The sequence below is a fragment of the Athene noctua genome, chromosome 6 (genome assembly GCF_965140245.1).
Source record: "Athene noctua chromosome 6, bAthNoc1.hap1.1, whole genome shotgun sequence".
In the NCBI taxonomy this organism is placed as follows: Eukaryota; Metazoa; Chordata; class Aves; order Strigiformes; family Strigidae; genus Athene; species Athene noctua.
Genome location: NC_134042.1, coordinates 47,448,142 through 47,476,130, shown reverse-complemented (window position 1 = coordinate 47,476,130; position 27,989 = coordinate 47,448,142). Strand labels below are relative to the sequence as shown.

Sequence of the window (27,989 nt, the reverse complement as noted above, 5' to 3'; positions counted from 1 at the left end):
CGCTGCCCGCAGCTCCCCCGCCTCCCCCCGCGGGAGAGGCGCCGACCACTCCCGCTCCCTTCCTCCCGCGGCCTAAAATGGGAAAGAGCCTCACACAAAATGGCGGCGGGGGGCTGACCGCGGCGCATGCGCTCTGCGCGCCCCCGGGCCGCCGCCGCCGCAGGCCGCCGTCTCCGCCCCCCACCCTCCCTCTCGTCCCCGCCCCTCCGCGTCTCCAGGAGACGGCCCGCACCAATCACCTCGCGCCGTTGTTCTTCCGGTCCCCCGGCCGCGGCCAATCACCGCGCTCAAAGCTACATCCGGATCAAGCACCCACCAATCATCCGCGGAAGGACGCTGACTTCACTTCAACCTCCACCAATCGCCCGGCGCTCCGAGGCAGCGCCAATCAAAAGTCTCCGTGGCGCTACCTGCGTCGACGGCTGGCCAATGCCCTCTGCCGGCCGCCCTCTGACCAATGGGGGTGCTGTCCGCGGCGCCCAATCCGGGCGGGGCAGAGCCCCCGGGGCGTCACGAGGGGGCCAATGGGAGTTCAGGCAGGACCGATTCTGCTCAACAGCTTGTTATTGGGCTCGTCGCTGGTGATTCGGTGCGAGTCCGGGCTGGAGGGGGTGGAGCGGGGCCGCGCTCAGCCGCCGCCGCTCGCGGGGCTGTCGTCGTCTCGGAGGGGGCCGCGGCGCTGGGAGCGCGGCGGGGCCGGGCTGGGCAGCGCGGGGCTGCCCACTTCGCTCCGAGTTTCCAGGTAGGAGGTAGCGAGCGCCCTCGGTAAACCGTAACTCCGCCGCCGTCCCGGGGGAGGGGGTGCGGAGCGGCGCCGCGAGCTTCCCCCTTCTCCTCCTTCTCCCCTCCCGGTTCCGCGCCAGCGCGCCCCTTCCACCCCGGGAGGCAGCGGGGACGCTCGCCGCTCCCCTCGCGGCGGGGACGGGGACTCCCTTCCCCGCCGAACTCCGCCCCGGCCGCCTTTCACCGGCGCCGTCCCCGGGGCTGCCCCGACGCTTGGCGGCGGGGACCGCCCGCCCGCGCCGCCCTCCATCCTCAGCCCCCCTGAGCCGCGCGGCGCCGGCCCGCCCCCGCCGCACACCCCCGCACCCCTCTGCCCGCTGCCCCCGGCGCGGGGCTGCGGCGTCCCGGCGGTTGGCCGCGGCGGGTGTCCGGTGAGGAGGGGGGGGGGGGGGGGGGGGGAGGCGAGCGAGAAGTCCGCCCGGCCGGCGGGTGAGGAGGGCGGGGAGGAGGGGCTCGGCGGCGCGTCCCTCCGCGGGCCGCAGAAAGTTGCGAGGGGCGGGGAAGGAGGCGGCGGGCCCCGCCATCCCGTCCCGTGTCTGCCCCCCCTCCCTTTCCCTCCCGCCACCAGCGGCGAGGACCTGCCCGTGTGTCGGGGCGGCGCGTTTCCCTCCCGAGTGGAACGCGCGCCCCGGCCCCCCTCCGCCCTGAGGCGGGGAGCGGGAGTAATGGCGACGTGACACACCGAGAGGGGCCGCCGGGCGGGAAGCGGCGGCCGCGGCCCCGCTCCGCTCCCTCCGCGGCCCGGCGGGGGCTGGGACGGGCGGCGGCTCCCGCCTGCCCGCGCCGGGCTCCCCTCGCCGCCCCTCACGGGGAGCCCCGCGCTCGCAGGGGGGAGCCTTCAGCCGCTTACACCCCCCCACACCCCCCCCGCCCTCCTTGTTTTGCAGCGTTTTCCCGTGTGCTCGCGGGGAGGAGAAGTCTTGGAGCTGGAATCCCTCACATAACCTTTAAAGATGAAGGTAGGCTGGCTCCGGAGCGGGGAGCGGCTCCATTCCCCCCCGCCACCCCTCCGCTCGTGTCTCTTGGCGATTTCATTTTCTAATGGCCCGTCTCGGCTGAGCAACAGTCGGGTAACGCTGGCCGGGGGTTCGGGGCGCGCTGTAAATCCTGCGCTCCAGCCCAGGGGTGGGGGAGCTCAGCTCTTGCAGTAGTAGGCTGAAAATTCACGACGTCTTTGAGTTGTTGTCCTTTGGGCTACTGTCTTCAAATGCTTCCTGTATCAGCAGCTGCTATTGCAAGTTTGCAAAACCACAGCTTTTGTCCCGCTTTAGCGGTTGCCGGGTTGGTTGTTTAGTTTTTTGTGTTTGTTTTTTTGTTTGTGTTTTTTTTTTTTTTTCCCAGTAAAAAGCTTAACAATTGCAGTATCGTTTACAAAAGAGAGAAAAACTTTTTTTTTTAACCTTGCGAATTGAAAACTAATATTTTTTTTAAAAACCCAGAAAACTAGTTATTTTATATTCTGCGCCGATTTTCTGTCTTGATAAGCATTTTCAACGTGGTAATTTTACCCCTGTTTATCAGTTGCTTCAAGCACAGCGAAGTGAAATGTTGAGTAATAAAGCCCAGATTAAGGAAAACATGATGAGAAATATTTCTCTCTCTTAAAAATGCACAAGCAATTAAGCTTTGATAAAGGTGTTTCAGCAAAGAAAAATACTAGTTAACAGCTGTTTGAAAAAGATTACAACAAATTTCTCTGGAGGCTTCCTTTTAGTCAACTGGAAAAAAAAAATCTGAGAATGCTATTACGCCAATACTTACTATTAAGTCTGTAACAATCTCAAATGTTTTAAATCATCAGTGTCATTGGATTGCTTATAGCTGAAAAAAGTGCAACTCTCTTTTATACTGCTTTTTTTTCAGTTGAAATATTTCCCTTTTGTATGCTGTATAGGAAGGACTTTCATAATTGCTCCTATACATTATTACCCTTTTTATAAGGAGATGTTTCAAATATCTGTTCAATACCCTCAAAGATAATTCTGGGAGAGTAATTAGGCTCACAAAATGGGGGGTGTGTGGTGTGGTGTGTCCACATCGCTGTTAAAACAAAACTTACTGTACGTGTTTGTTGGTTGGTTTTCCTTTTTTTTTTTTTTTCTTTTAAAGAACTGTCTAATTGCAATTCCAAGTGCAGACATTGCTTATCGCTTAGAAGTCAGTAGGCCTAAAAGTTTAGATGTAAAATTAAATACTGAATGATGTAGCTGTGAAAATAAATAAGAAGAACTAAACTTTGTTCTTATTTTTTGTTTCTTAATAGGCAGCAGATGAGCCTGCCTACCTGACAGTGGGAACTGATGTCAGTGCCAAGTACCGTGGTGCCTTCTGTGAGGCAAAGATTAAGACAGTGAAAAGGCTTGTGAAAGTCAAGGTAGGAGACTGTGGTTGTTGCTCATTTTATTAAAGCAATGTGTTGAAAGGGCTGTGAGAGAAGATCCTGGTCCTGAAGACTAGGAAATGTTTGTTACCTCTCTGTATGAATTTTAAAGAACATTTGAATGCTGTTTTTTATATTTTGGTGTGGTTTTTGTTCTTTTTTGAGGGTGTGTGTTTTTTAATTTACTTTTTTTTTAGGAGGATGCTAGAACAAGACTGAGCTTTCAAATTACTTATTCTAGCTACTTCTTTCCTGATCACGGTTGTCTTCTGTTTGTGAATGCATCAGTTTCACAGCAATCAGTTTTGATGTCACAAATACAGGATTATGGCTTTACATGAGCAATAAGGAAGAAGAGCAGCCTCTTCACGGAAGCAAAAGTTCCATTTCATTCCAACTGATGTTCTCAGTTTTATAGCTTGGAACTTAAGAGGCAATGCCAAAATAAATCAACATAGCAGCAAAAAAGATGGCAATAATTAGTTTCTTAGACCAGGTTTTAGAAATGGCAGGGATAACATTTGTTAAGTTTTGAGCATCTTGCTGCTGCTTCTCAAGCAGCGTGCCCTGGCTGTAGCTGAGTTTCTACACGTGCACAGTACTGACCCATAATATTCATTCATATTGACAAGTCTTATGCCAAAAGAACTGAAAAAGTAATTATTTTGGTGTTGCAGTACTGTTGTAAGTGCTACTGTGGGAAAGCAAGAATAAAATGTAATTAAGTATTCTTAGGAAATACAGAAATTGTTCCTATTTGTTCTGTCAAAATCTTCCCATTTCCTACTTTCTTGTCCAGGATATGTAAATAAGGCATTAGTGACCCAACCCCCCCTAATAAATAGAGATGAAAGCTTCTTTTTATAACTACACATCTAATTTTTTGCGTGCTCTAATGCTTAGAGAACAAGCTATCAGCCTCTTCAGTTAGATATATAGATCATATCACTTTGTCAGAGTGCTTTTCATTAATAGAGAAAAAAAAAACCAGCTGCTGGAGTCATTTTCCCTGTGTTTAATGAGTACTTATAGACATTTGTGATGTTCTTTGAAATCTGTGTTAATGAGAATCTCTGTAGGAAGCAGCATGCTGCCCTTCTTGGTCTGACATCCTTGAGTTTGTATCTGTATTTTTGGCCTGATAGAGTATTTAGAATGTTAACAGGTGTGAGTTTCTTTTTCTCATTAGAATCATACGCTGTGTTACTCCATTGATAAGATTTGGAAGTATATGAGGCTCCTGTGACTTGGTGGAAATTCCTGTCACCGTGTCTCAATTATATTCTAACAATTGAAGTTTTAACAAAGTAAGCCTGATACGGTGATTAAGAGCAGGTAGGCACACCCCAACACATCTGCCAGGAGGGCAAAGAGTCCAGAAAGTCCAGTATTTTCCTGAGTATCAGGACAACCTGCATTCACCTCAATGCCGATATGCAATTTTAATTTAAAATTGTGTAAAGTGCATTATTAACCTGAACGTGTGTTGATACAAATGCTGGTTTAACACACTACTAGAGTTATAGTTATAAATACTGCTACACTGTAGACGATGGTTGGGGGATAATTGGGGGAGCCAGAAAACTGGACATCTTTATAGGTAGAAAGGAAGCTCCTGGAACTTTTGATTCCTGAAAAGAAACGGGAAATTTGGAATTCTTTTACTAAAACACCATTGGTGTTTTTGCTGTAACAAACAGCAGTGAAACAGTTAACAATGTTGACATCTAAATATTCATCTTTTATGTTTCTACACTGAGTCTCTGCAAACTCAGGAATCCAAATTACATAGGCTTACATTCACTCTGTGTCATCAGTGCTACCTTCTCAAGTGTGGGATTTTAAAGGGAGAAACACTCACACTGTAACTGATCCTTGTTTTCAATACACTTGTACATCTTTACCATAAAAACTTTTTCTTGCTCAAGGCAGCAGAAGCGGTGCTATTGTGTTCAGTTTGGTGATTTTTGATACGTATTTAATAAAGAGAGCTTTTTAATGTAGTACTCAATGTCTTGTCAATAAAGTGCTACAGTTGAAGTTGAGAGAGAGAAAAACCTGCTTAATCTTCTGATCTGGATGCCCAATTCCAGGTATGCCCCAAACTGCATCAGTGTCCAAACTCACATCAAAATGTATTTTCTTTGCCTTGGAGTAGCTGATGTTTGATTTGCCTTGTTCTTTAATTATGATGTTTCAGATGAAATATTGTGACACTTGGGGCTTCCTGTCAGTAAAACCATCCATGCCCAGTGTTTTGTATTCAGTAATGTTTGAGTCTGACTGATAAAGATCTTACTTTCCAAATTATGATTACTATACAGTTTCATGCTTTTTTATATGCTGTCAAAAATAAGATATATATTATAAAAAAGATATACATACAGAAAAGTTCTTTAATATCTTTCAGGTGGTTCTGAAGGGGGATAACTCAACTCAGCTAGTGCAAGATGACCAAGTGAAAGGACCTCTAAGAGTATGTATATTGCATGCCTTTTTTTTTTTTTTCATAATCACATAATTGATTTGTAAAATTCTAAATTTTGATGCTGTTTAGGTGAGTACCTGTTGTGCAGAATTTACATCAGCAGAAGGAGGCTCATTGCTTTAGATCATATTGAGCCTTAGTAATTAGTCTTTACTCTTGTAGCTTGTAGAGGCTTTTTATGCTTCTCCGTGTAATATACTTCATACACATACAGTTATGCACACAGTGATTTTTGTATCTCCTTATGGGATATAAAGCTTCTTACAAGTAATGAAGCTTTGAAACTTCTTATAAGTAATTGACAACTTGATTATGAAATTAAGTTCAAGCCTGTTTAGACAGTAGTGAATATGATTGCTCTAACTGTTCTAAAATCGTTGGTGTATTTTATATAAAAATATTTGGTGATTTGTGTTTTTGTGATATATTTGGATATTGATTTCCAATTAGCCTTCTGTTATTTCTGGTGATGATGTAAGTCATGCCGAAATTGGATCTTCTGAGCCTCTTACTCCTTTACTGTCTACTTGCAGTTCAACCTTCATACTTAAGGAACTTTGTTTTTACCAGCTAAGGTACTCAATTTTACAGAGTAACATTTTGCTAAAATGAGTCTTTAAAAAAAAAAAAAGAAGTCTAGCTTGCTGGAAGAATTAATGCCTACATGTGTTTTTCTCCATTATATGAGTTTGGCATTACATGTAACCTTGAGATACTCCTTTTTGCAGGTTGGTGCAATGGTTGAAACCAAAATGCCTGATGGATCCTTTCAAGAAGCTGTTATCAGCAAATTGACAGATGCTAGTTGGTATACTGTAGGTGAGCAGCCACATGCTTTCATTTACGGTCTGTAATCTTTGAACCATATATTTCTAATTATAGGTAATAATGTAAGTGATTATATCTCGTAAGATCAGAGATTTTGGAGGGGGTTTTTTAAAGTCATCCAGGTCTTGTTTCCTTTTCCATTAGGGTCAGATGATAATTATTTGATGTTCAGGGAGGCTATTGCACAGGTAATTGCAGGGCTGAACAATCAAGTTTTATTTGGCACAAGGTGTATACACTGATGTCAGTTACATTCACTGAAATTCATGATAATTTTTGCAGATTTTAAGACATAAACCTCGTAGTTGCACTTCTAGCTGAAAACCTGTGGCATGTAATGAAGGACTGAAATGCAAGCCTTGCTTTGCTATGTGCAATCCTGTACACAAGAAAAGCATTGGTAGTATTCTGCATTCTGAAGTCATTCCTCTGGTTTGTGTAGAGTTGAGGATTGTGTTTTGTGTGAAGCAACAGAAGACAGGCTTTTTTTTTTTTTTAGGAAAAGAGTTGATATATCCTAAAAAGAAAAGAGGGGACATTCATTTATAATGTGAATAACTGTTTGCTTTAAAATAATTTTCAAATAATGATTATGTTATATTCAGCAAAATAGAAAACTACTTTGCTTCTTGTGTTGGAGGTTCATGAGCTTTTCAGTTATTGGAATACAAACCTTGCAGTACAAACCTCAGAATGCAGCGTCAGCAAAATTTCATTGTTGGAGAAGAATTCATTGGAAGATAAATTTATTTTGAATAATTAGAATTGCTCATTTTGTTCTCTAGGTTTTTTTCCGAAACAGCTTTCACGGTGGAATGATAAAACCCAGCAACATTCAAGTAATACTAGATAAGCAAATAAACCCCCACAGTATTTGAATTAGAGAGCTTTGCGAGCACCTGTACTTTTTTGCACAACTTTCTTACAGCTGTGGAGCATTATATTCACAAATAGTAGCATGGAGGGAATATGCTTCTCTTAATTGTATATGCTACTCTTTGGCATTGCTTTTGAGATTAGTACTTGTAAGTTTAAACTGACTGTTTCTCACTGGCTGCCTCGTATACCAAATATATTGAGTTTTACTTCATATTCTTCTATACTCTATCACACGAAATGTCAATTATTTTGTTTCATTAACCCCTTTTTTAAGAAGATATTTTCAGTAATCCAACATTTCCATTGGCAGTAGGTACGGTTATGTCATCTTTGGTGGGATCAGGATAAGGCTCTTACTGCAGACACTTTGGAAGGATTTATCACTTTATGATTATTATTGTTACTGTGTGCTTTAACTATAAGCCCGTTGACTTGCCAGTTGACAAAGCTCACTGCTCTCTTGCGTTTTTCTTCAAGATTATAACATTGCTGTAAAATTGTAGTGTATGTCAGGTCAGGGAGGGAAGGCAGGGTTATTTTGGTGTGCAGAAGATTTAAAATCTACTTGGTTTAGTACTACGATGTGACATACTCGGTGAAGAACGCTGGACCTTCAACTTTGCTTTGTGTTGTCTTTGCGGTTCACTGTTTGGATACAGAAGAGATAGGAAACACAGTCCTACACTAATAATGTCATGGTTTATGAACTAGCATTTCCATTTTAAAACTCACATATTTTAATTTGAAAGTAGCATTTTTAGCTAATTCTGTTTGAATTTGGACCAGAAGATTTTTATCAGGAAACCAACTCCACATATTCCTGCTTCAGTGATTAAAAAAAGCTTTAAACTACTAATTGTTTACCGTACTTGTCTTCTTACATTTGACAAGTGAACTTTAAGTCCCCTGTTTTGGGGTGAGTTTTGTCTGATGGTTTTTTGTTTGTTTTTGGTTTGTTTTTTTCCTCTCGAGCAGTACACTTCTGCCAAAAATACTTGATGAGTAGGTAATTTGAACAGTAAATAAATGCTCTGCCCTGTATTAGTGGATTGTTGTTTAGATTTAACAAGTTGTTGAACTTTCCCAAATAAGAGATAAATCATGCATGCCATGATTTTTACTTTATACACTTGTTAAAGTGCAGTTCCTCAAAAACTTGAACCAGTGGATTAATTTATTATTGTCACTTTCTTTCCCCAAAAAATATTTTTTGACAGGTGGAATGGGGAAAATAAACCCTCATGTTTTCCATATGTAAATGTATTAAGACTGCTAGGATTTTGTAGAAATTAGGAGCTGGGGGTCTGGAGGGATTTAAGTAATCTTCCAGTAAATTAACATGCAGTACTCTAATATGGCATGTAGAGTATATATTCCTATGACTATGAAAATACAGTTGTATCTAGATCTCATGAACATTTTTGTGAGTGATCTGCTTATTGGTGTTGAAAACTCAGGTAACATTGACCAAATTAGCAGATGTGAAGTTTGTGTCATTAAAAAAAAAATGGTTATTTTACTCTTAAAATTGAGGGAGTGTTGTAGGTTGAGTACAGAAACAGTGAGGTGTGAAAAATAAGCCTTATCTTTTCCCCACTGCTTCTATTGTATCTTTGTAGAACGTTTTGGATAGGTATTGGGTATATAGTGTATGTTTCTGTGAAGGAGAGAGTGTGTTGAATTAGTTCCTTTTTAATAGATGGTGGGCAGAACTACTTGGCAGTCGTCTTCACTGATTCAAAGCTAAAATGTTGAGAGGAAAGTGGATTAACATCAGCCTTCAGGTTTCTAGAATGTCTTCCTGAATGTGGTCAGGCCTGAGATAGAAAGCACAAGAGAAAGCTTGTGTTCAGTAGTATGTTATTTGCCTATGCTATTTACTCTGTGTTATGTAGCATCTCTTTCTCAGTGATCTAAAAGTAGATTGATATGAATAAGGAACCCACTAATATATACAATCAAGCATTTTCAAAGTAGTAAGTAAAACTATTCAAAAAATACACCAAAACAAACTGCATGCGTGTCTCCTGAGGTGTAATGATGTCCACTTTGCAGATCAGGTTCGTTATTTCAGATTTTCTTTATTTCTTCTTCTAAAGAAGAAGAAAAGTCAGCTGAAACAACTTTGCTTTGTTCAGTAAGTTGAACCAGTAGAAACACTATGTTGAGTTCGCTGTAGTAGGCTGCTTAGTCACCAACGTAATGAAAGAGCCATAGTGATGATCAGTTAGTCTATTTTAACAGTATCTCCTGTCTATTAGTGGTGCTCATGTACCCAAAATAAATAATGATTTATTTTTATTGTAGGTACCGTGGAATCACCAATTCACCTATTTTTACATAGTAATAATGTTACTGTAGCCATTTAGTTGCATGGAGTTTTTCAGCTGTGATATGGAAATACTTCTGAGATTACCTTTGGAAATCAGTTTTTAGGTATAAGTAGGTGAAGAAACAAAAGCTCTTTGGAGTGAAAGTTTAGCAATGTCTAGAAAATGCCATTGCACAAGTCAGCTCTCTAATCTGCTCCATCCAATCTACACTGGGATGACAGGAATAGCAGCCTGAGCCATTTGTTATCCAGAGAACTTAGTTGGATGTTTTAATCTTCAAAATGCAGTTATTTAAAATGAACTTATTTTACAAATTTTAAAGTGGTGCATTGATGCTTTTGAAGTGCTGAATGTATTGCTAGGTGATAATTGCATTGCATTAGAGTGCTCTATCAGATCTGATTTCAGCTGAGCCAGGTTTGAAATATGGTTTACTTAGCGTATCATCCACCTGAACCTCTGTTAACTTGTAAAACGCTTCAAGTAAATACTGAAATGTCTGAAATGACTTTAAAAAAAAAAAAAAAAAAAGAAAAAAACACAATGCAGACCGTGTTACAAAGTGCGTACTTGTATTTGCCTTCTTTCATATTCTCCCTGGAATCTTACAAGCATTACCAGAATTTCACAAAACAGAAATCCTTATGTATATGTTCTTTAAGGAAACACTTTTGTATCACTTCTGTACAGAACTAGAAGCAATGTAATGCCTACATAGAAGTGAAAAGCATTATTTCAATTGAGTAAGCATCTGAAGAGTTGCTGTTAGAATGGCCTTTTTTATTGCCTCATAAAAATAGAAGTGTCATCTCTCTTTTGACAAAACTCAGATCAGTGATCTGTATGTGCTTAGCTCTCGTTAAGTATATGTATTTTAATCATATCTGCAACTTCAAACAAAAGAAAAATCAAATACATTGAGCCTTGAGCCTTGTTATTTGCTAGATAATACCATGGAAAAATTTTTCTAAAGAGAGGAAGAGGGAACATGCATTAAGTTTAAGTATTTTTTACCTCTGAAATAAGTAGGAAATAGAAGAAAAAAAAAAAATCACTAACCCAAATCGGTGGGAGGCATGTGCAGTTTCTAGCAGACCTTGCTGTCAGCAGTAGGGCTTTATATATGGTTTAGAGTGAAAGGGAGCATGAAATCCTTATTTTTTGAGAATTATGGCTTTCAGGCTTCATCTAGTATTTCTATGTAAAAGATGATATGTCTTCTCTTTTTAAGTTGTCATGAAATAGCAGAATATTTTAACGTAAATAGTAACGAATTAATTTTTCTCCTTTTCAATACTGCATGAGTCTGCAAAGCCAACAGTTTTTCTTCCTTGGCTGTGGTATGGTGTTGTACATCGGCATGGCCCAACTTTGGCTGTGGCATAAGGCAGACACCACTTCTGAGACGCCTGTGTGAGCCCCACGTCTCCGCTTGTGCTGCCCTCCGGCCTCGTGTGGTGGTACCTTCCTTCTCTCATGTAGTTGCTCTGTTAGTTTGTGGGAAATGCTGAGTAAGTGTGTGCTGAGAGGAGTTAGATACCCGAGTGCTCGTCCTTGTGCAAGTGAAGTTCTGGGGAGTCCACCTCAGTTGTTCTGGAAATGAAGTATAGTCTCAGCCTCCAGCTGCATCTCTCTGGAGTACTGCATTTAGGAGGGCAGGTGACAGAAATGAAAGGTGTTAAGTATTTGGTTTTGGTCTTCTTTCAGGTTGCATGGATTTTGAAAATTCCAGTTTATAATTCTGAGAACATTTATCAGAAAATGTGAACCAACAGTGATGTCCTAGGACTTTTGGGAGCAGGGTTGCTCTTTATAGTCACAGGAGCTATTTATAGTTACATTTTCCTATTTTTAAAATAAGTTTTCCTCTTCTGATGCCTCGTGGAGATCTCTATGCTAACAGGAAAAATTGACTTGGTTCTGGCTCCGCTACAACTTTCAGCTCTTAACATATTCTTGTATGAAGGGTGATAAAACTATCAGTGCCGCCACAATAAGTTGATTTCATCCTTGCCAGAGGCCTGTTGGTTTGTCTTTTTGTAACTCGAACAGCGCACATTTTGTAGTGTGTGCAAGGTGCTAGTCATGTTTGTGTGGCTGGTTTGACCAGTTCTTCCCAGCATCCTGTTGAGTTCTACATCCCAGAAGCATCACTTCATCTTTGGGCTGTGCATGTGTCATCCAGGAATCCAAAACCACAAGTGTGGCAGAGCAGATGCCCTCACTTTTCTGGTGCTCTATACCACCCTGACCCACCATAATTTTGTTCTTTTCATCCTCAAAAATGTTGCTTGGGTGGATTTTGAGGAAACCCTATATTTGCATGGAGTCCTTTCATGGGTTGTATTGCTGTTTAAGTCCACCTGTGGCACGTAGACTGCAATAGCTGTTTATCTTCTGGAGAATCTAGAAAAAAAGAGAATAGCACTGCATTTTGTGCTTATGTGCGTTTAGGCAACGTGCAGGTAGAGGAGGAGATGAGATGGTGGAAGTGTCTATTGACTGAACCTTGTCACAAATCAACTGGATAGAGCCTTCTGTTACAAAGCCACCTTTGTTAGAGTGTGGACTGACTGTTAGAAAAAATATTTAAATTAAGTACAAACAATGTTGAGGGAAAGCAAGGAGGTGGATTTTTTTTTTTTTTCTCTCATCTCTTTTTATGGAATAATAATAAAATAGCTTTTTATGGAATAATAGTAAGATAGCTTTTTATGAGCTGTTACAGTAGTTTCAGACAGTAGGTTTTTGTTTGTAAGGTGATAGTCTTTGAGCAGAGTCAAAGGTTGCACTTCTGTGTTTTCAGTGACATTTCAGATATGTTTCTGTAGAGGAACTGAAGCTCATTTAAAATGATTTTTTTTTTTTTTTTTTAAATCGAGTTCTGTAGTCACTCCAGTAGCACAATACACTGCATTATTTTGCTCTTAAGTCCTCTTACAGTGATGAATCAGTAGTTAGTACAGACCTTGTCTACAAGGTCATTCAACAAGTATTGCATGACTCCTGGTACTTGCTATATTTTTTCCACAGCTGAAAAACAAAAATCTGCAAAACTTCCAAACGTTCATCTAGGCATTCATAGACAGCATCTCTGGTAGTTCACAGTTTACTACTTTGTCAGGTAGGTAGTGAAAAGAATTAAGTGTGCATGGTGACACTGGAGCGGTTTTTTCTTCTTGGTACCTACTTTCATTGTCTCAGTAGATTTAAAAGTTTCAGAATGGGATGAGGAAGGAGAAAAAAAACCTGTTTACTTGCTGTGCAGTATAGAATCTTTCCTCCTTTGGGCAGCGTGACATAACTTGTTGGATTTGAAGTCAGCAAGCAGATGCAGTCTGGAGGGTTTGTTTTCCTATTCACTTATCTGTTACAGGACCGCCTTGTTCTGGTAACACTGATTGTTCTGTGTGTAAGTAATATCATAACTATTATGAGGATGTTATTGCTAGTGTCCCGCTATGTTCTCCTTTTTATTTTTTTTTTTTTAATCTTAGGGATATTTATGAACAAGATGCGGTTAAACTGATCTGCAGTTTCTTTTGTGGCAAGTTTCTTCACAGTTCCTAAAAATTACTTTGAGTTGTCAACTTGCTGATGTTTCTTATATAAATAAATGAGAACTGATGCTGAGACAGTGTTTTGGTCAGGACAGGGTTAGTATTTTGATAATGACATATATGGGCCTGCTGTAGATACATGAGCTGTATGAGATAACTGCTCATCAATAGTGAGTTGAAAATTGCACTGTTTAATGCATTTTTGATACTCAACTTTCAATGGGGAGAATTTTTTACTAACTTTTGGGAAGTATCGCACTGATTCCCACTGGGAATCTTTGGTTTTCTTTTTCTGTGGTAGCTTGAGCTTGCCTAGGCTTTCACAAACAGAAGAAAAATCAATTCTGTTTCTTTTCTGTTATTATCAACAAGGTTGGGAGGCAGCAAAATTCAGAAAATTTCCATTTCATTTTCACTGTTTAAATATGCTCTGTGTGGAGCATATTGAACTCCATTCTTGGGACTAGAACAGAGACTGTTCCTCCAGGTTGTGCTGCTTAGTCATCTTTTTCCCCTTCTGTCAGTGTTCGTCATTAAGCAACATATTTGGAAGAAAGGCCTCTGGCCAGCAGAAACGTTGCTTTTCTATCATTCCCACTTCCTTATATTGACTCTTAAATAGTAGTATATAGGTTCCTGGCTAGTATGTATCATTCTCTTTCCAGAAGTATTTACTGAAGTACTCATCTGGTACGCTCTGTTTCCCCAACAAGTACGTGCCCACTACAAGATGAGGCAATGGTAGTACTTAAAATACTTCTGCTTTTTCATACTTGTTTCTTTGGAAGGACAGGATTGTAAGTTCCTCTTCTAAGATAAATATTGTGGCACTGTAAACACATCTTTTGATGACTACATTGTATGGGGAGATACCTCACTGTCTTCTGTTCCTGTTTCCTTCCCTCTTTAACACATCCGAAACATCAGTAAATTCTTAAGGAATACAACCTCTAGAACTTCTGCTGTGGGAGAATTTGGAGTTGAAACAATAAGCTATTTAAGAAATTATTAAGGAATTAATACAAGTTGTTCAACATTAATCTAACAGGTTTTAATTTGTTCGTACTGGACGTTTTAACTAAACAGTCTTACTTCTGGATGAAGTTAAAAAGAGGAATGAATTTGCAGCTTGGAGCATATTAAGTCCTAACATGACTGCCGTCATAGTATCAAAGTATCGTGTAGCCAAAAAAAGTGCCATCTGTCCTACTGCTTATATTTATGAAATCATTACTATACGATACTGTGCATTGAAAAGGCACTCTCTTAAAACCTCTAGGACTAGCATTAAAAAGTCATGCATAGGGTGGCAGTAATATGAATTTTGGTGAAGTAGATTCTTCTTGAAAATGAGATGGAAACCACGAGGCCAACTTAGTTTAAGAAAGGTATGTCTTTTAAAAGGTGCTGAGACTATCAGTGTATGTTTCTGCTTACCCTTTCACTAAGTCTCAAACAAGTATATTCCCTAGAAGACAAGCAAGTTTAAAGTACCTACAATTACAAAATATTTCATGCATTGTGATTAACTGAAGAGACTTCTTACTTGGCCCCAATTCAGTTGTTCAAATAATTGATATTTTTGTATGAAAAATATGCTATCCTTTCTACATTGATCACTTTTTATAAAGTGATGAGTAATTTAGCCAAAGAAATCTTAATTTTTATGCTCTTCTGTTAGTTTGTTGTTTTGCAAAGATGTTGTTTTGCTCTAAGTTGTGCACCTGTGCTGTCAGTTGCTGTAGAAAGAGCAGACAGTTTCTTACATATCTGAAAACTCTTACATGGCCAAATAAAGTTGCAGTTTATTCTTTAAGTAATTAGATGGCTTTGAAATACCAGAAATATTAGTGCCTTCTGTTTCTGCCCCTCATGGTTCTTCTACCTTTGCCCTACTGGCCCCCATCAAGATAGAAAATTAAATGTAACTGTTACTTTTTATTAATTATTTTAAAAAGGCAAAGTCTTTTTAAGTAATGATAATGCTATGGTATTTCCTTCTATGTAGCACCATTTAGTTTTCATTATTGAGAATTCTGTTGTAATTGTCTAAAAGCATTTTCTTTACTGAGCTGGTAATGTCTTCTGTAGGGATAACCACACAGCCTTGATAAAAATTTTCTAGTTTTGTAATTCGTGTGTGTATATATGTATTTACATATATTTATGAAACTCTTGGGGTTTGGATATGTTGACTCTATCCATTCTTTTAACCTGAATGAGGGGTGAAGGGGAGAGAAACTTCAGTACTGGAAGAAAATTACCAAGGTGGAAAGGGAACATATTGGACTTGATTACTTTGAAGGAATCACGCACTCCTACACTCTGATGTGCATTTTCTTTTCCCCAGGCAGGACATTCTCAGTCTGCTGAGCAGAGACTTTTTCTACACTTTCCTTTAATGGTTATGCCAATTCCTTGGCCTGCTGCAGTTCAGGAAGGAGTTCTGAGAATTTGTGCTTTTCCACCTTCCTTTCCTAAAGTGTAGTGTGTTATCTGCCTCTCGTAAGAAAGAAAGTACACTATCCTTTTGGGAAGAGTGGCTTTCCTTTTAGGAGCAGAAGAGGGGTTTCAGAAAGTTTTTTTGGGTTTTGTTGTTTTCCTTTTTGCAGTCCACCTGTTTCAGTTTTGCAAAATGGAGAGTGGCCTAGCACTTTTTCCCCTGTATGGCAAGGGGCAAGCAGCTTCTGTAGAACAGGACACTTCTCTACCTTCAACTAGAGAAAACTGAGAAAAATAACAGGAAAAGGTTTGAGGGTGAGGGCTGCTTTTGTGGCATATGGTAGACTTGTCTTTATTCAGGTATGAAACTGGGAATAGGACCAAAAGCACGACTGCCAGACTCTGAAAGCATACACTCACGCTTTCATTGGGTCTGAGGGATGATTAGGAAAACTTAATTATTCAGTATTAGTATTTTTTTTCTTCCATGTTGTTTTGTCCGTGGAAGTGAAATATAAATTTATGAAGTTGACACTTCAGTGGACTTGCAATTCCATTTTCAATCTATAATTGCCTTGTATTGGTTGGGAATATCTAATAACATGACTGTCAAAGTTCTAAGCTAACTCACGTGTTTGTTGTAATTGAGGAAAACAGAATATCTCACAGAGTTCTTAACTGTCGTCATTTCCTTATGTGTCCTAATTTAAATAGAGTGTAGTGTGTTTTACTCATGTATTTTACTTAATGCTGAGTATTTATAGGATTTTTCTCTTTTAGGGATGAAAAAATATTATATATCATATGGTTTATGAATGGTTTGCTTGATTTCTTCCTCTACCATACTCTTTTTAATTAAATAGGTAGAGCTTCCAAAATTGGAAAGAAACTAGACTGATACTTTATTTCCTGTTGAGTATCAGGTTCATTTGTTTTTTTTCAGTAAAGTTACCCAGTGCCAGTCACCAGCTATGTGTTCCCTAAACTGATTATTTGGGAAAAACTAGTTCTTTGACTTCAGTTCTGAACGTGTTTGACAAGGGCTAATGATGTTAATCCACTTTCAAGTCTCTTCAGAGCAATGAGAAATGGCACACAGCCCAGTCAGCCAAACCACTTTAAAACTTAAAACTATGGCAAAGAAATATTTATCAAAGTGTACAGAGAGAACTGATGAGTTTGGAGTGGGTAGTGAAACTTAAAGTTCTGTGGGTTGATACAGATTATTTTTTTTGCTTTTTTTTTTTTTTTAAATTAATATAAACCTGTGACAACACTGAACAGAATTACTTTGAGCCCTCTGGTCTTTGCACTTAGCTGATCAGTGGGTACCAATGCTGAGTTAGTAACACAGAGGGGAAGAGCTCATTTGTTTTCCCAGTTAATACAAAATGTTGAAGTGGTGGCTTTCTTGAGCTGTAAGCTAAACTAGAAAATTTTGAGAGTAACATACTGACAGTGGGGTTGACATGTCTTACTAGTATTTATGTTTTGAAAATATTATTGACTAGTGTAGCTAACTAGGCATATAGGTATCTGCCATCCTTAAAATACTAGCTTTTTGGAGGGGAAAATTTAGTTGCCTTGTGTGTACAAGTATTATAAGCCATAAAGATAATTCAGTAGTGGAGCATGCCACAACAGTATCTGTAGTCTGAAGATAGAAGAACCTTATCAAGCTTAATTAAATTTGTATTCATACCTGTTTATATAGGTATTATTGCAGGCTATGGTTTTAATCAAAGATTATGAGAGTGTGACTGTTCTATGTAGTTATTTGACAAATAACATAAGTGCTTTTCTTGCTGCAACCGATCTGTTTTTGCTAACAATACACATATATTTGATAGTGGTGCTACCTCGGGAGATTTTTTTATTACTAGAAGTATGCTAAATTTATCATACAGATATGCACAAAACTTGAAACTTCTTCCCCCCCCCCCCCCCCCCAATCTCCTTCAAAGTTCACTACTGGGCAAAGCACATTTCAAGTAGTTTAAATATAGAGTAGTATTCTGCACTTTGACCCCATACAAATAAACTTTTACCTTACTGGAATGCCAGACTGCAGCCACCTGGTCTCTGCTCTTTGAAAAGGGCCTGTTCACATGGCTCAGACAGTGGGGTCTGAACCAGTGTGGGGGGAACTAGTAACTTTTCTTTCCTTCTCTTTGAAAAAGTTTTCTTTAAGCTGACTAAAGAGTAGATCTTCCTCAGGCAAAGCTTGCAATAGCCTCATAGCATTCTACTTTCATTCAGCTGTGTATAGACATTAATGGAAGTTCCCTTCTACTTATACAGGAGTTTTAAGAGAACTGGATGTCTACTAAGTATTCTTTATAAATTGGTGAGAATTACAGTTACAAATTTCCAGTACTTCCAGTCTGTTAGTAGCACAGTATCGACAGTGTATCAAAATCTATCACATGCTTTTTTTCTTTCCATTCATATGTTTCTTTCTGGGGTTGTTTGTAGCAAGATGGAGGACTAAAAAGTAGCATAAGTAAGGAATGAATGGGTAGGCTTAAGAAAAAAACCCAACAAACCAAAACCCAAATAAATCCCTAAGATTGTTAGGTAATAATAAGTGATATGCAGCAAGTAGCTATGGCTTGAAATGTGCAGTGTATTGATAAGAAGGATGTCTAAATTAGACTGAGACTATTACATCCAAAAGCCTTACTTCATACTGGCTTGAATCCGTGTCTGAAAATTTATCTATTTTTAGACTGAATCTTACAGACCACCCTTCATTTTGCTTGTGAACTAAATAAATGTTTAAGTGGAGGTCTTGAAAGTCATGTTTAGAGAATATTCTAGATTGTGGGATAAATAGTAGACCTATTTTGTCAGCTTGGGAAAGAGATCTGATCATCTTGTGCCAATGTGTTTTCTTGACTTCATACTAGTTTTTGATGATGGTGATGAAAGGACCTTAAGACGAACTTCATTATGCTTGAAGGGAGAAAGGCACTTTGCAGAAAGTGAGGTAAGACAATGATGGACAGGTAATGAAAATTAGGTAGTTTATTTTTAATATATATATATATATATATATAAGGAGAATAGCAAACTAATTTTGTTTCCTCTTTTTCCACATAGACACTTGATCAACTGCCACTAACTAATCCAGAGCACTTTGGAACTCCAGTTATTGGGAAGAAATCTAATAGAGGAAGAAGATCTTCTCTTCCTGTGTGAGTTTTGGTAGTGCTCTGTTGCTTTCCTTTCCCTCAGTGTCCTTTGCTAAAACTGAAGTCTTACCACTGAAGGTCTAACGCTGTGAATGCTCTATCATGTGAGCTGTGTACGCAGCTGAGGGACTTGAGTAATTCGGTTCATGCAGACGTGTTCATGTGTTAGCAGTGTTATGAAATTGATGGTTTTTTTCCTTGTAGTGGCCTTAAGAATGTTCATACTTCTTTCATATGATAGGAACTCATGAGTCAGGCAATACAGGATTTTTAATCTTCTTTATACTGCACAAAGTAGGAAAAAAATGTGCTTTATTTCTGTGGTAGAGACCTTTTCTCTTTTTTGTGTCTGTGCACAATCAAATCCTGATTCATGCCTCAAATTCTAACATGATGCTGTTGTAAAATACTACTACTTGGAAAGAATTGCTACAAAATTCCTCATACTAAGTAAGCGCATTTAATATTTAAATGTATTTCAAGCGATTTCCGCTCTTAAAATTCTAATTTTGTTTTTGAAGCTTTGCAGAACAGAAAGAAAGATCTGATTGTAAGCTGTATTTGCTTTCAAATATTCAGATGAAAACTTTAAAATACTATGTTTTAATAATTTAGTACTGAAGATGAAAAGGAAGAAGAAAGTAGTGAAGAAGAGGATGAAGATAAAAGGCGTCTCAACGATGAATTGCTTGGCAAAGTTGTGAGTGTGACTTGTAATTCTGAGAAGGCAGACTGGTATCCAGCTTTGGTAAGTTGCTTAAGACGTTGACATCTCTAGTGTCATACTACTACTATCTTTTTAGACAAGAATGTCATCTGACTTGTTAGATTGTTTGTACCACGGTTTTCCTGAATATGATGGTTTGCAAACTTCATAGTTTTTACAGCAAAGTTACAGATGCAGTCAAGCTCAGCTCTGCTGCCCATACTTGCTAAAAATACAAATATTCTACAGTATCTGTGAAGAGTAGGAGAGCAAAGATTAACGTTCATGTGTAAGTTACAGTTTTACAGCACTTAAGACTTTCAAAACTGCACATAAAATGATTGGTATGTAACAATATTTATCTTCTAAAAATACGATATGTTAGGACTTGTGCACCCGGGCAATTTATTATCAGCTAGCTGTATGAATATTAATTGCAGTGGGATTTTTATCTTTCTGTATTTAATGATTGCTTTTTCCTTAGACTTTTAATTTTATTAAATACTAGTTTCTTTCATGCTTGCATTCACATTACTGGCCAGTTAATCTGGCAGTAGAGCTTAGTTATTATTTTTATTTGACTCTGAATATAGGATACTGCTGTTCATTGCTATTGCTGATAATAAAGATACATTAAATAAATTCAAATGCAAGTAGACTTGTACTGTAGAGGTAGACACTTTGTGGATTCTTTATACACACAGAAAAGCTTAGGGATGTATATAAAAAGTTGCTTTCTTTAGTAAACTTGGTGTATTCAGCTTGTCTGACAATACCATGTTCTGTCATCCTTCAGAGATGTGTTTGTTAAAAAAAACCCCAAACCTTTATTTAGAGCATTAAACAGGCAGGTTGAGTTTAGTCCTTTAGTTTGAGTCTAGGTCTAACTGGAATGAGCACAGCTGTTAGAATCTTCTAACTTAGTTTAACATTTTATTTCCCTGTGTGAATCCAGGATCAAAAGGTAGCTAACTACATAGGCCAGTTGTCTTGCCTTCCTTGAAAGTATATTATGGTGTAATGTAGGGTGAATAGTTGACACTGACTCCTCTAGCTGTATGTATCTCAGTTTAAAGTGTGAAGTGTGGTATTGTGGTAAATGTTCTGATTGCTCTATATCCCTCTACTAACGACATATTTTAATTTAACATGGTTCTAGCAAGGGGATTAAATTACTGGATACCTTGTACCTGTTCTGTTCTCTGCTACCTGATAAACAGGAATGTCTTATCTTGATTTTGGATATAAAACTTCTGACTCATCTGAATGGGATGTCACAGCTTCCGCTGAGTCCTGGTAGATCCAGAAGTTCATCTGCATTTGACACTTGTATGTGGTCTAGAGCAAAATGTTAACTTGTTCTGTTTGTGGTAGTACACATACTGCAAATGCATTTTTATCACCTTTTTAGACTTGATACTGCTGTGGAAGGATGTACTGGATTCCACACTGGCTGATATTACCCACACCGCAAACCTGAAAACCTACTTACCTTTCAGTTTGAATGCCAAAGATCAGAAACTGGTATAAAATAAGTGGGTCTGTGACTTTTTAAATAGATGCTTTAAATGAGCTTTGTATGAAGAGTAGAAAAAAAAGCAGAGTGAATAAACAGGATCCCATGATGTCACCCCAGTAGATCAGTTCTGAGTTTGCAAATGAAACTGCAAACTTTTCTGACTTATACTTAAGAAGTAAAATTAATACTTTGATGTAAACTGCTTCTTGAAATTTGTCATTGTTGGCTTCAGTTATATAAACTGAAGTAGGTTTCTTTTCTCAGAACTGGAAATTAAAGTAGAAAAAAAAGGAAAAGAACAGTTTTCCTGCTGTCTATCTTTCTTTCCTTTCAAGACCAGCTTTTTTTTTTTTTTTCCTTAAAAAAAGTGTTTTATTTGAAACTTCAGGTTGTGTCTCCCAGCTGTAATGATGACGTCACAGTGAAAAAGGACCAGTGTTTGGTTCGATCGTTTGCAGATTCCAAATTGTAAGTAATAGCTTACTTTCATTAGATGTATATGGGAGAAAAATGCAAAACTAATTACATACTGCTTCTGAGGACATTATTTGTTCCAGAAGGAAAGGGTACAATTTTGTGTAATATTGGTTGTACACGTTTGTCATTCACATTCCCTTTCCCCGACTGTGCTTACTTGCCCACCTTTACATTGTGTGTACTGATAAGAGTTTATTGAATTAGTAAAGTTTCTGGAGTTTCTTCATTAAGAAAAGATCAACAACTTTGGAAAAACAAAACAACGACAAAAAAACCCACAAAAAAACAGAACAGTTTTTAACACTTCAGATGATTCCTGTTCTTTGAAGTGAGTTTTTGATTCTAATTATTTCCCTTAATGTCTTAATTATTATGTCTTTATGGGCATCTGTTGTAGTAGTTGGAAATCTGATTGACTCGTTGCCTCCAGTGCCTGGATGTCCATGGCTGTTTAAATAGTGAAGTTTAAAAGTGTTTAATCTCCTTTTTTTAAATAAAAGAGTGAATGTAAAGTAACTGTTTAATTAAAATTTTTACAGAATCTGAACCAAGATTCCTGTAAAAAGAAAGGCCCTATTAGTCCATATCCTCCCCCCAAAAGGGGGAAGGGAGGAGAGAGGGGGACAGAGGTGTGTGTCTTAATTAAGGAATAATATATTAAAAAGTGTATGAAGACTGTTTTCTAAAGCTGTTTCCCTTTATTTCTCTTCATCCTTACTTCTAACGCTTCTGTCTCAACATACTGTAACTAAAAACTTTCTTGCCAAAGGCCAGCTGTCGTCCCTCTTTCTCTCAAAGTGAACCATTTGTGATTTTAATAGCCATAATTTTGAGTAGGGTGCGAGTACTTAATTATTGAAACATATTTCAAGTACCTTATTCTGGCCTCTTAATGTAAACATGTATCATCAGCCTTCTAGATAAGTCTGGGTTTTTTATATACTGAAGGTAGAACGTTATCAGAAAAGCATGCAGTCTTGCTCTGTTTTACTTTTTTTTTCCCCATAGTCTTATGGCTTTAACTTCAGAAAATGGCTGCCTCCAATTCCTGAGGTTTTACTCCAGTTTTTCTGAAATAATGAAAGAAGAAAAAAAAAAATCTTATTGTAATAACTCACTTGTAAGGCTTTCCTTGCAGGTTGGTTAGCATTTCTATTGTAGTAATTCAGTAACTGAATATTCAGTATAACTTTAGAACAGAGCAACTTCCATATATTTTGCTGTGAGAACACTTCTGTAATTTAAAAATAAAAATCAACTATTTATCAATGCAGATATATGAATTTGGCTTCACTGTTGCTCTGTGCTAGTAGAAATGCATTCAGAAAATAAAGGGCCTTATTTCTTTCAACTTAGCTAGATTGCTGTTTTAGGTAGCAACTGTTGACTGATGTGAGTATTTTCAATTTAGAAAGTGTTTTTTGCCTACGTAGACTATTTTACCTTTGCAAATCTGTGCAGGTTAAACTTTTAAAATAAGTTTTACAAACTTTTCTTAATTATTCAATTATAAGAGTTTCAAAGAAAAATTGGAAACTTACTCTGGGTTTGAATCTTGTATTACGACCTACAATAACAAATGCCTTATGCAGTTAGTTCTTAGAAAGGAGCTTGAAAGTGAATGATAAATCTGGAAATTTTTAGAAATTGCTGTTTTTCTAAGTCAAATGCTTGCTTTACTGTCCTTAAAAATAACAGAACCTTATTCTTTTTCAGTTACTCTGTAGCAAGAAAAGACATTAAAGAACTAGATGTTCTAAATTTACCAAAATCTGAGTCCTCTCCTAAAAAAGGTAAATTAGAATAAATTTTGGTGTTTAAAAAAAGCAATCTTGTGCAATAGGACTTTCAGCTTTTGCAGATAAATGCTGGCCTGTTGATTTCTAATAATAGCTCTTGGATATTTTGCAAACAATTTAAAATGTAATAAATTAGAGAAACTTTGGATATAGTTGCCTTCTACTAAGTGCTGTTTTTGTAATGTCTTGTTTATTTGATTTTTATTTCATGTTTTGATCCATTCTAAATTTGTGGAAAGTGAATAGGATATTTTCAAGGTAGTGTATTTGAAATGTCATTGAACAGTAAAGTATATAGTTACCTCCCCTAACACCAAAGTTTTTTGCTACTGCTCAAAACACTTTGTCTTTACATTAAAAATACCCAGACAACAAGGTATAAATGTTATTAGAACAGCCTGACTGTGGTTAATGTTTGATTTAAAAGTATAATTACAGAACTTGTTTTCTGAATGGATGGATGGATGATGTGACTACAATAATCTGTGTTTTTAGTAAGCTTGTAAAAGGCCAGATTCTCACTTTATTGTAATTAATACTTAATTTTTTTAGTGTTGTTTCTCTCAATCAGACCTCAAACCACAAAATTTTTTAAGAAATACCTAAAATGTATTGAAATATATTTATTAAAAATCATTTAAAAAACCCCAAACCCAATGACCAAGAGCCCAGTCAGCAGCAGCAGTAGTTCCTCTGGTTTGAGTAAAGGAACTCAAACAGTTCCTTAATAAATGAAGAAACAGCTCCTTAATAAGTAAAGATCTAACGTGATATTCACAAATGAGAGCTTGAGGTAGTTTTGCTTGGTTCATGTAATTCTTAATGATTTCTCTTATACTTATTCTTCTTAATAACTGTTTCACAGTACAAGAACTTTAGAACATCCAAAAAAAAATTATCACGTGCCAGGTTTGAGATTAATTGAAGAAAGGGATTTATTTTTTTTATCATGCAGAATGTCATTGGGTTCTGACATTCGTTGCCGTGAGGGAATAATGTGGAACCAAAGGTACTAATCATTTCAGAAAAAGAGTTTAGACAAATTTCTGGAGGTTACTCTATAGGCAGCTTTTAAAAACTGGTGCCTTTTCTTCTCCAGCAACACTGAATGGTTCATTACAGTATGTCTCTCTTCTGATTGATCTTTGTTAAAGACTTTTATTGTGACTGGGAGGCATATTTCGGGGTTATGTGGGTTTGTTTTGCTTTGTTGTTTTTCCCCTTGGAGCACCTCTTCAAGGGAGAGAATTTGAAGTGTTCCCATTGTAAGTGTGACTTCTCCCTGTCTCATCACTCCCTTATTCACCGGTGTACTTTTCCTCTGTTCCAAACAGTAATACAGCATCTCTTTAGACAGTGCTCTTCAACAAAATGTTTGCTTTTTTTTTTTTTTTAATCTCAACTTTAAGGTGTGACTATATTTTGAAAATAATAAAGTGATGGAACTGTGATGGGGTTACTTTTCAAATTAGCTTTATTACAGCATTTGTCTATTTTTTACAGAAACAGAACAGTTCACAGTTGCACAGTGTGTGTATGTATATATATATATATATATATATATAAGTATAGGTGCTTATCTTTGGTACTGTTAACATATGTAGATGTAAATGTTAGTAGTGTTCCTGGGGACCTGTGCCTAGAGAGCAACTGGATGCTCTGTGCGGGAAGGATGTTCTCAACTCCAAACTCCTTGAGCTGCTTTTTAAAATTTGGCAGTCTCAAGATGTAAAGTGTGTAAACAGAGTGTTTAAAGCTGAAGTATCTGTTTTATTAATTCTATTTTTGGTTTAAGTTGGCCTTGTGATTTACAGGAATGTGAAAAGGAAATTAAAAATACTTTGTGACTGTGAATACTGCAGGTGAGGTAAAACCAGGGCCCTTTCTTCTGTAGGGCTACAGGAGGCAAGCACGTTTCTCAGCACAAAGGTCGTTCCTCGGAACTGGAAAATGGACATAAGTGAAATTCTGGAATCCTCTAGCAGCGATGAGGAAGATGGAGCTGCTGCAGAAACTGATGAAGAGGAAGAAAAGAGAGAGGAGAAAACGGAAGAAGTAGCGGTAAGTCTGGGCAATTTCAGTCATTCTTCAAAGATAATTGAATGCATGCCTGAAGATCCTGCACTTTCCAACATTTTACTCTCAGACGTAGTTTACTTGCTTCTGATGTCTTTTCAGACCTGTTCATCTTCCCTTTGTACGCTTGTCTTTACTGGGATTTATGAGCAGTGGCAGGTTGCCTCCTATTATCCAGTGCAGAAACTGGAGACAAATCTCAGAAATTAAGAATTCAAGGCGGAGAAGAGTGATGGAAAGGATCTGAGTCAAAAGGAGAGACATAAGCAAGAAATGGATACTGAGCCTAATAGTAATAATCCAGCCTTAAATAAAACTAACTTTGTATTTTTCTTTTGTGCTTTACGTGTAGGTTATGTAAAAAGTACCTTGTTTTCTGAGAACAGTAGTTTGATTAAAAAAAAAAAAAAAAAAGACAAAATGTTAAAGCAAAAGCAGTGGGCTGAAAGTGTGAGCTAATGCACAATGCCTGTTAAAGCTGTTTGCCTAAGACACTATTTAAGAACAGTACAGGACTGACTTTTATAAGTGTTAGGGTTTTTTCTACACACCAGTATTACAGGTTGGGAAACAGAATCGTACTCTACAACGTGGGTGGACTTTGTAATGTTTACAGTAGGATGTTTTTCTGCTTTGGAATACTTTGTCTCCTTTTCCACAAAGTTCGCCAGTTTCTTCATGTCACCAAACTCGTGTTCACAGTATTTCCTTTTATTTCTGCTCCCTGTTTTTAACTTTGTTACATTTAGGAGCAAGGGGAGGGGGTGTTCGGTTGTGGGGTTGGTTCGTTTGTTTCCTCGTCCCGCGACTCTGGCAATACGCTCGGAAACGTTCCTTTTTATATATTTAAAATAAAAGAAAAAAAAAAAAAAAAGCAAACAGTGAAGTTTGCCTTCTGAGGGAGGTCAGCCACCGTTTCCCTTTTGCTTCCCCTGCAGCGTGCGGTTTGTCAGCCCCGACGCGGAATGGCCGTTCATCCTTGGAGGCGGCCTACAGCGTTGCCACGGCAACGGGCTGTTGGCGCGCAGCGCGCATGCGCGGGGGGAGCGGGCGCTGGAGCCGAGGCTTGGCCGCCGGCCAGGGGGAGGCTTGCCAGATGCTTTGAAATGGGCTGTCTCTTTTCTTTGCCTTTCATGTAATGTCTGATATTTTTTATTATTATTATTATTTTTTTAATTTTTTTTTTTTAAATATATATATATGGAAGAGAATGTAAGTAATGCCGTATAACTGCGGATGCCGTGCAGGGAGAGAGAAAGCGAGCAAATATTTGGAAGTCAGGCTGAAATATGTCCAGGCAGTGGGCAGATTAGATAGAAAGGAAGTAAAACCATTTTACATTTGAAAGAATGCAGCTCCTAGGTAAGGATTCTGTGTTTTAATCTGTAACGTTAACATGGTTGTTAAGAATGCGGATTTGAGTTAGATTTCTGGTCTGGGAACTGTCTGGTGGAGCATGCAGCCAGGGTAGATCTTTCCAGGTAAAAAAAAGACAATAAGAATCTATTTTTAGGTGTTAATTTTATGCCTTGATAACAGTGCTCAGGAAAATGGAGTAGATGTCTGTATGAGAATAATGCTATGATTAGATAAATATAAGGATAAATGTGTGCAGAATATAAAATCCTTTGGGTTTTTTCCTCTGTTTGCAGTGAAAAGGACTGAATAGGCCACATTTTGCAGGGTGTGAACTGTTGCAGTCTGTATTGGTCTGTTTGTATTAACGTTGGTTAAAATTGCAGAGTATCAGTCACTAAAAATCAAGGATTGCTATACTAGTTTTCTAGTATCCATTTTTAATATCATTTTTCATGGCTGTTTTATTAAAAGTGCTGTGTGTTTCAAACAAAGAAGGGAGAGGGGGGAGCTTGGTGGTTTGTGTGTTTTGTTTTGTTTTTTTTTTTTTAAAATCGCATTCCTTTAAAAGAAATAGAGGTTATTTTTAAAGAACAATCTAAATGTAGAGCAGTGAAGGAAAGGATTCCAGACAGGTAGATGTGCTGGTGGGAGAAGCTGTAGAATCCATTATTTTCAGGTGACAAGTAGGCATATAAAAATAAGGTGAGCATCTTCATGCTGAAGCTATGTAACAGAGGTTAGATAGTAATCTTTTTAGATTGTGTCAGAGCAGAACTGTCAATCTGGCTCATTAAATCAAATTTCTGATTCAACTGTTACAATACATATTCTTATTTTAATTGTGGGCCATGCTAGGTATTGCAATTAAAATGCATTTAGGGAATTTATCATAATTTCTTTTTTCTTTTCCCTTAGAAAGGCAGTGATACCGGTTGGAGAGAGAATCGACAAGTGAATGAATTTTTTATTTTTTTTTTCCTTTATTTGACTACAGATGTTGAATTATGTTTTGCATTTACATTTTGTGAAGTTTCTCCTTTATTAATCAAGGTCAAAAATAGCTTCTGTCCATCCTCTCCCAGAATTTTCTTAGAGGACTTTTTGTTTTAGAACTGCAAATTGTTATTTACTAGAGATGGGGGGGAGATTGTAAAAATTATGTTCCC

The 27,989-nt window shown here is 38.4% G+C and overlaps 1 protein-coding gene across 2 annotated transcripts in view; it reads left to right on the top strand.

Moving 5' to 3' along the window:
* The first annotated feature begins 595 nt into the window (after positions 1-595).
* Positions 596-27,989, top strand: part of ARID4A (AT-rich interaction domain 4A) — a 48,100-nt gene continuing 20,706 nt past the window's right edge. For both annotated transcript variants that reach the window (XM_074908884.1, XM_074908883.1), the window contains exons 1-11: positions 596-742; positions 1,671-1,742; positions 3,047-3,157; positions 5,574-5,639; positions 6,380-6,470; positions 18,603-18,682; positions 18,796-18,890; positions 19,503-19,635; positions 21,501-21,580; positions 23,306-23,382; positions 25,283-25,449. In XM_074908884.1, coding sequence (XP_074764985.1) covers positions 1,737-1,742; positions 3,047-3,157; positions 5,574-5,639; positions 6,380-6,470; positions 18,603-18,682; positions 18,796-18,890; positions 19,503-19,635; positions 21,501-21,580; positions 23,306-23,382; positions 25,283-25,449 — 906 coding nt within the window. In that variant the 5' untranslated portion in view covers positions 596-742; positions 1,671-1,736. The remainder of the gene's footprint in view (positions 743-1,670; positions 1,743-3,046; positions 3,158-5,573; positions 5,640-6,379; positions 6,471-18,602; positions 18,683-18,795; positions 18,891-19,502; positions 19,636-21,500; positions 21,581-23,305; positions 23,383-25,282; positions 25,450-27,989) is intronic.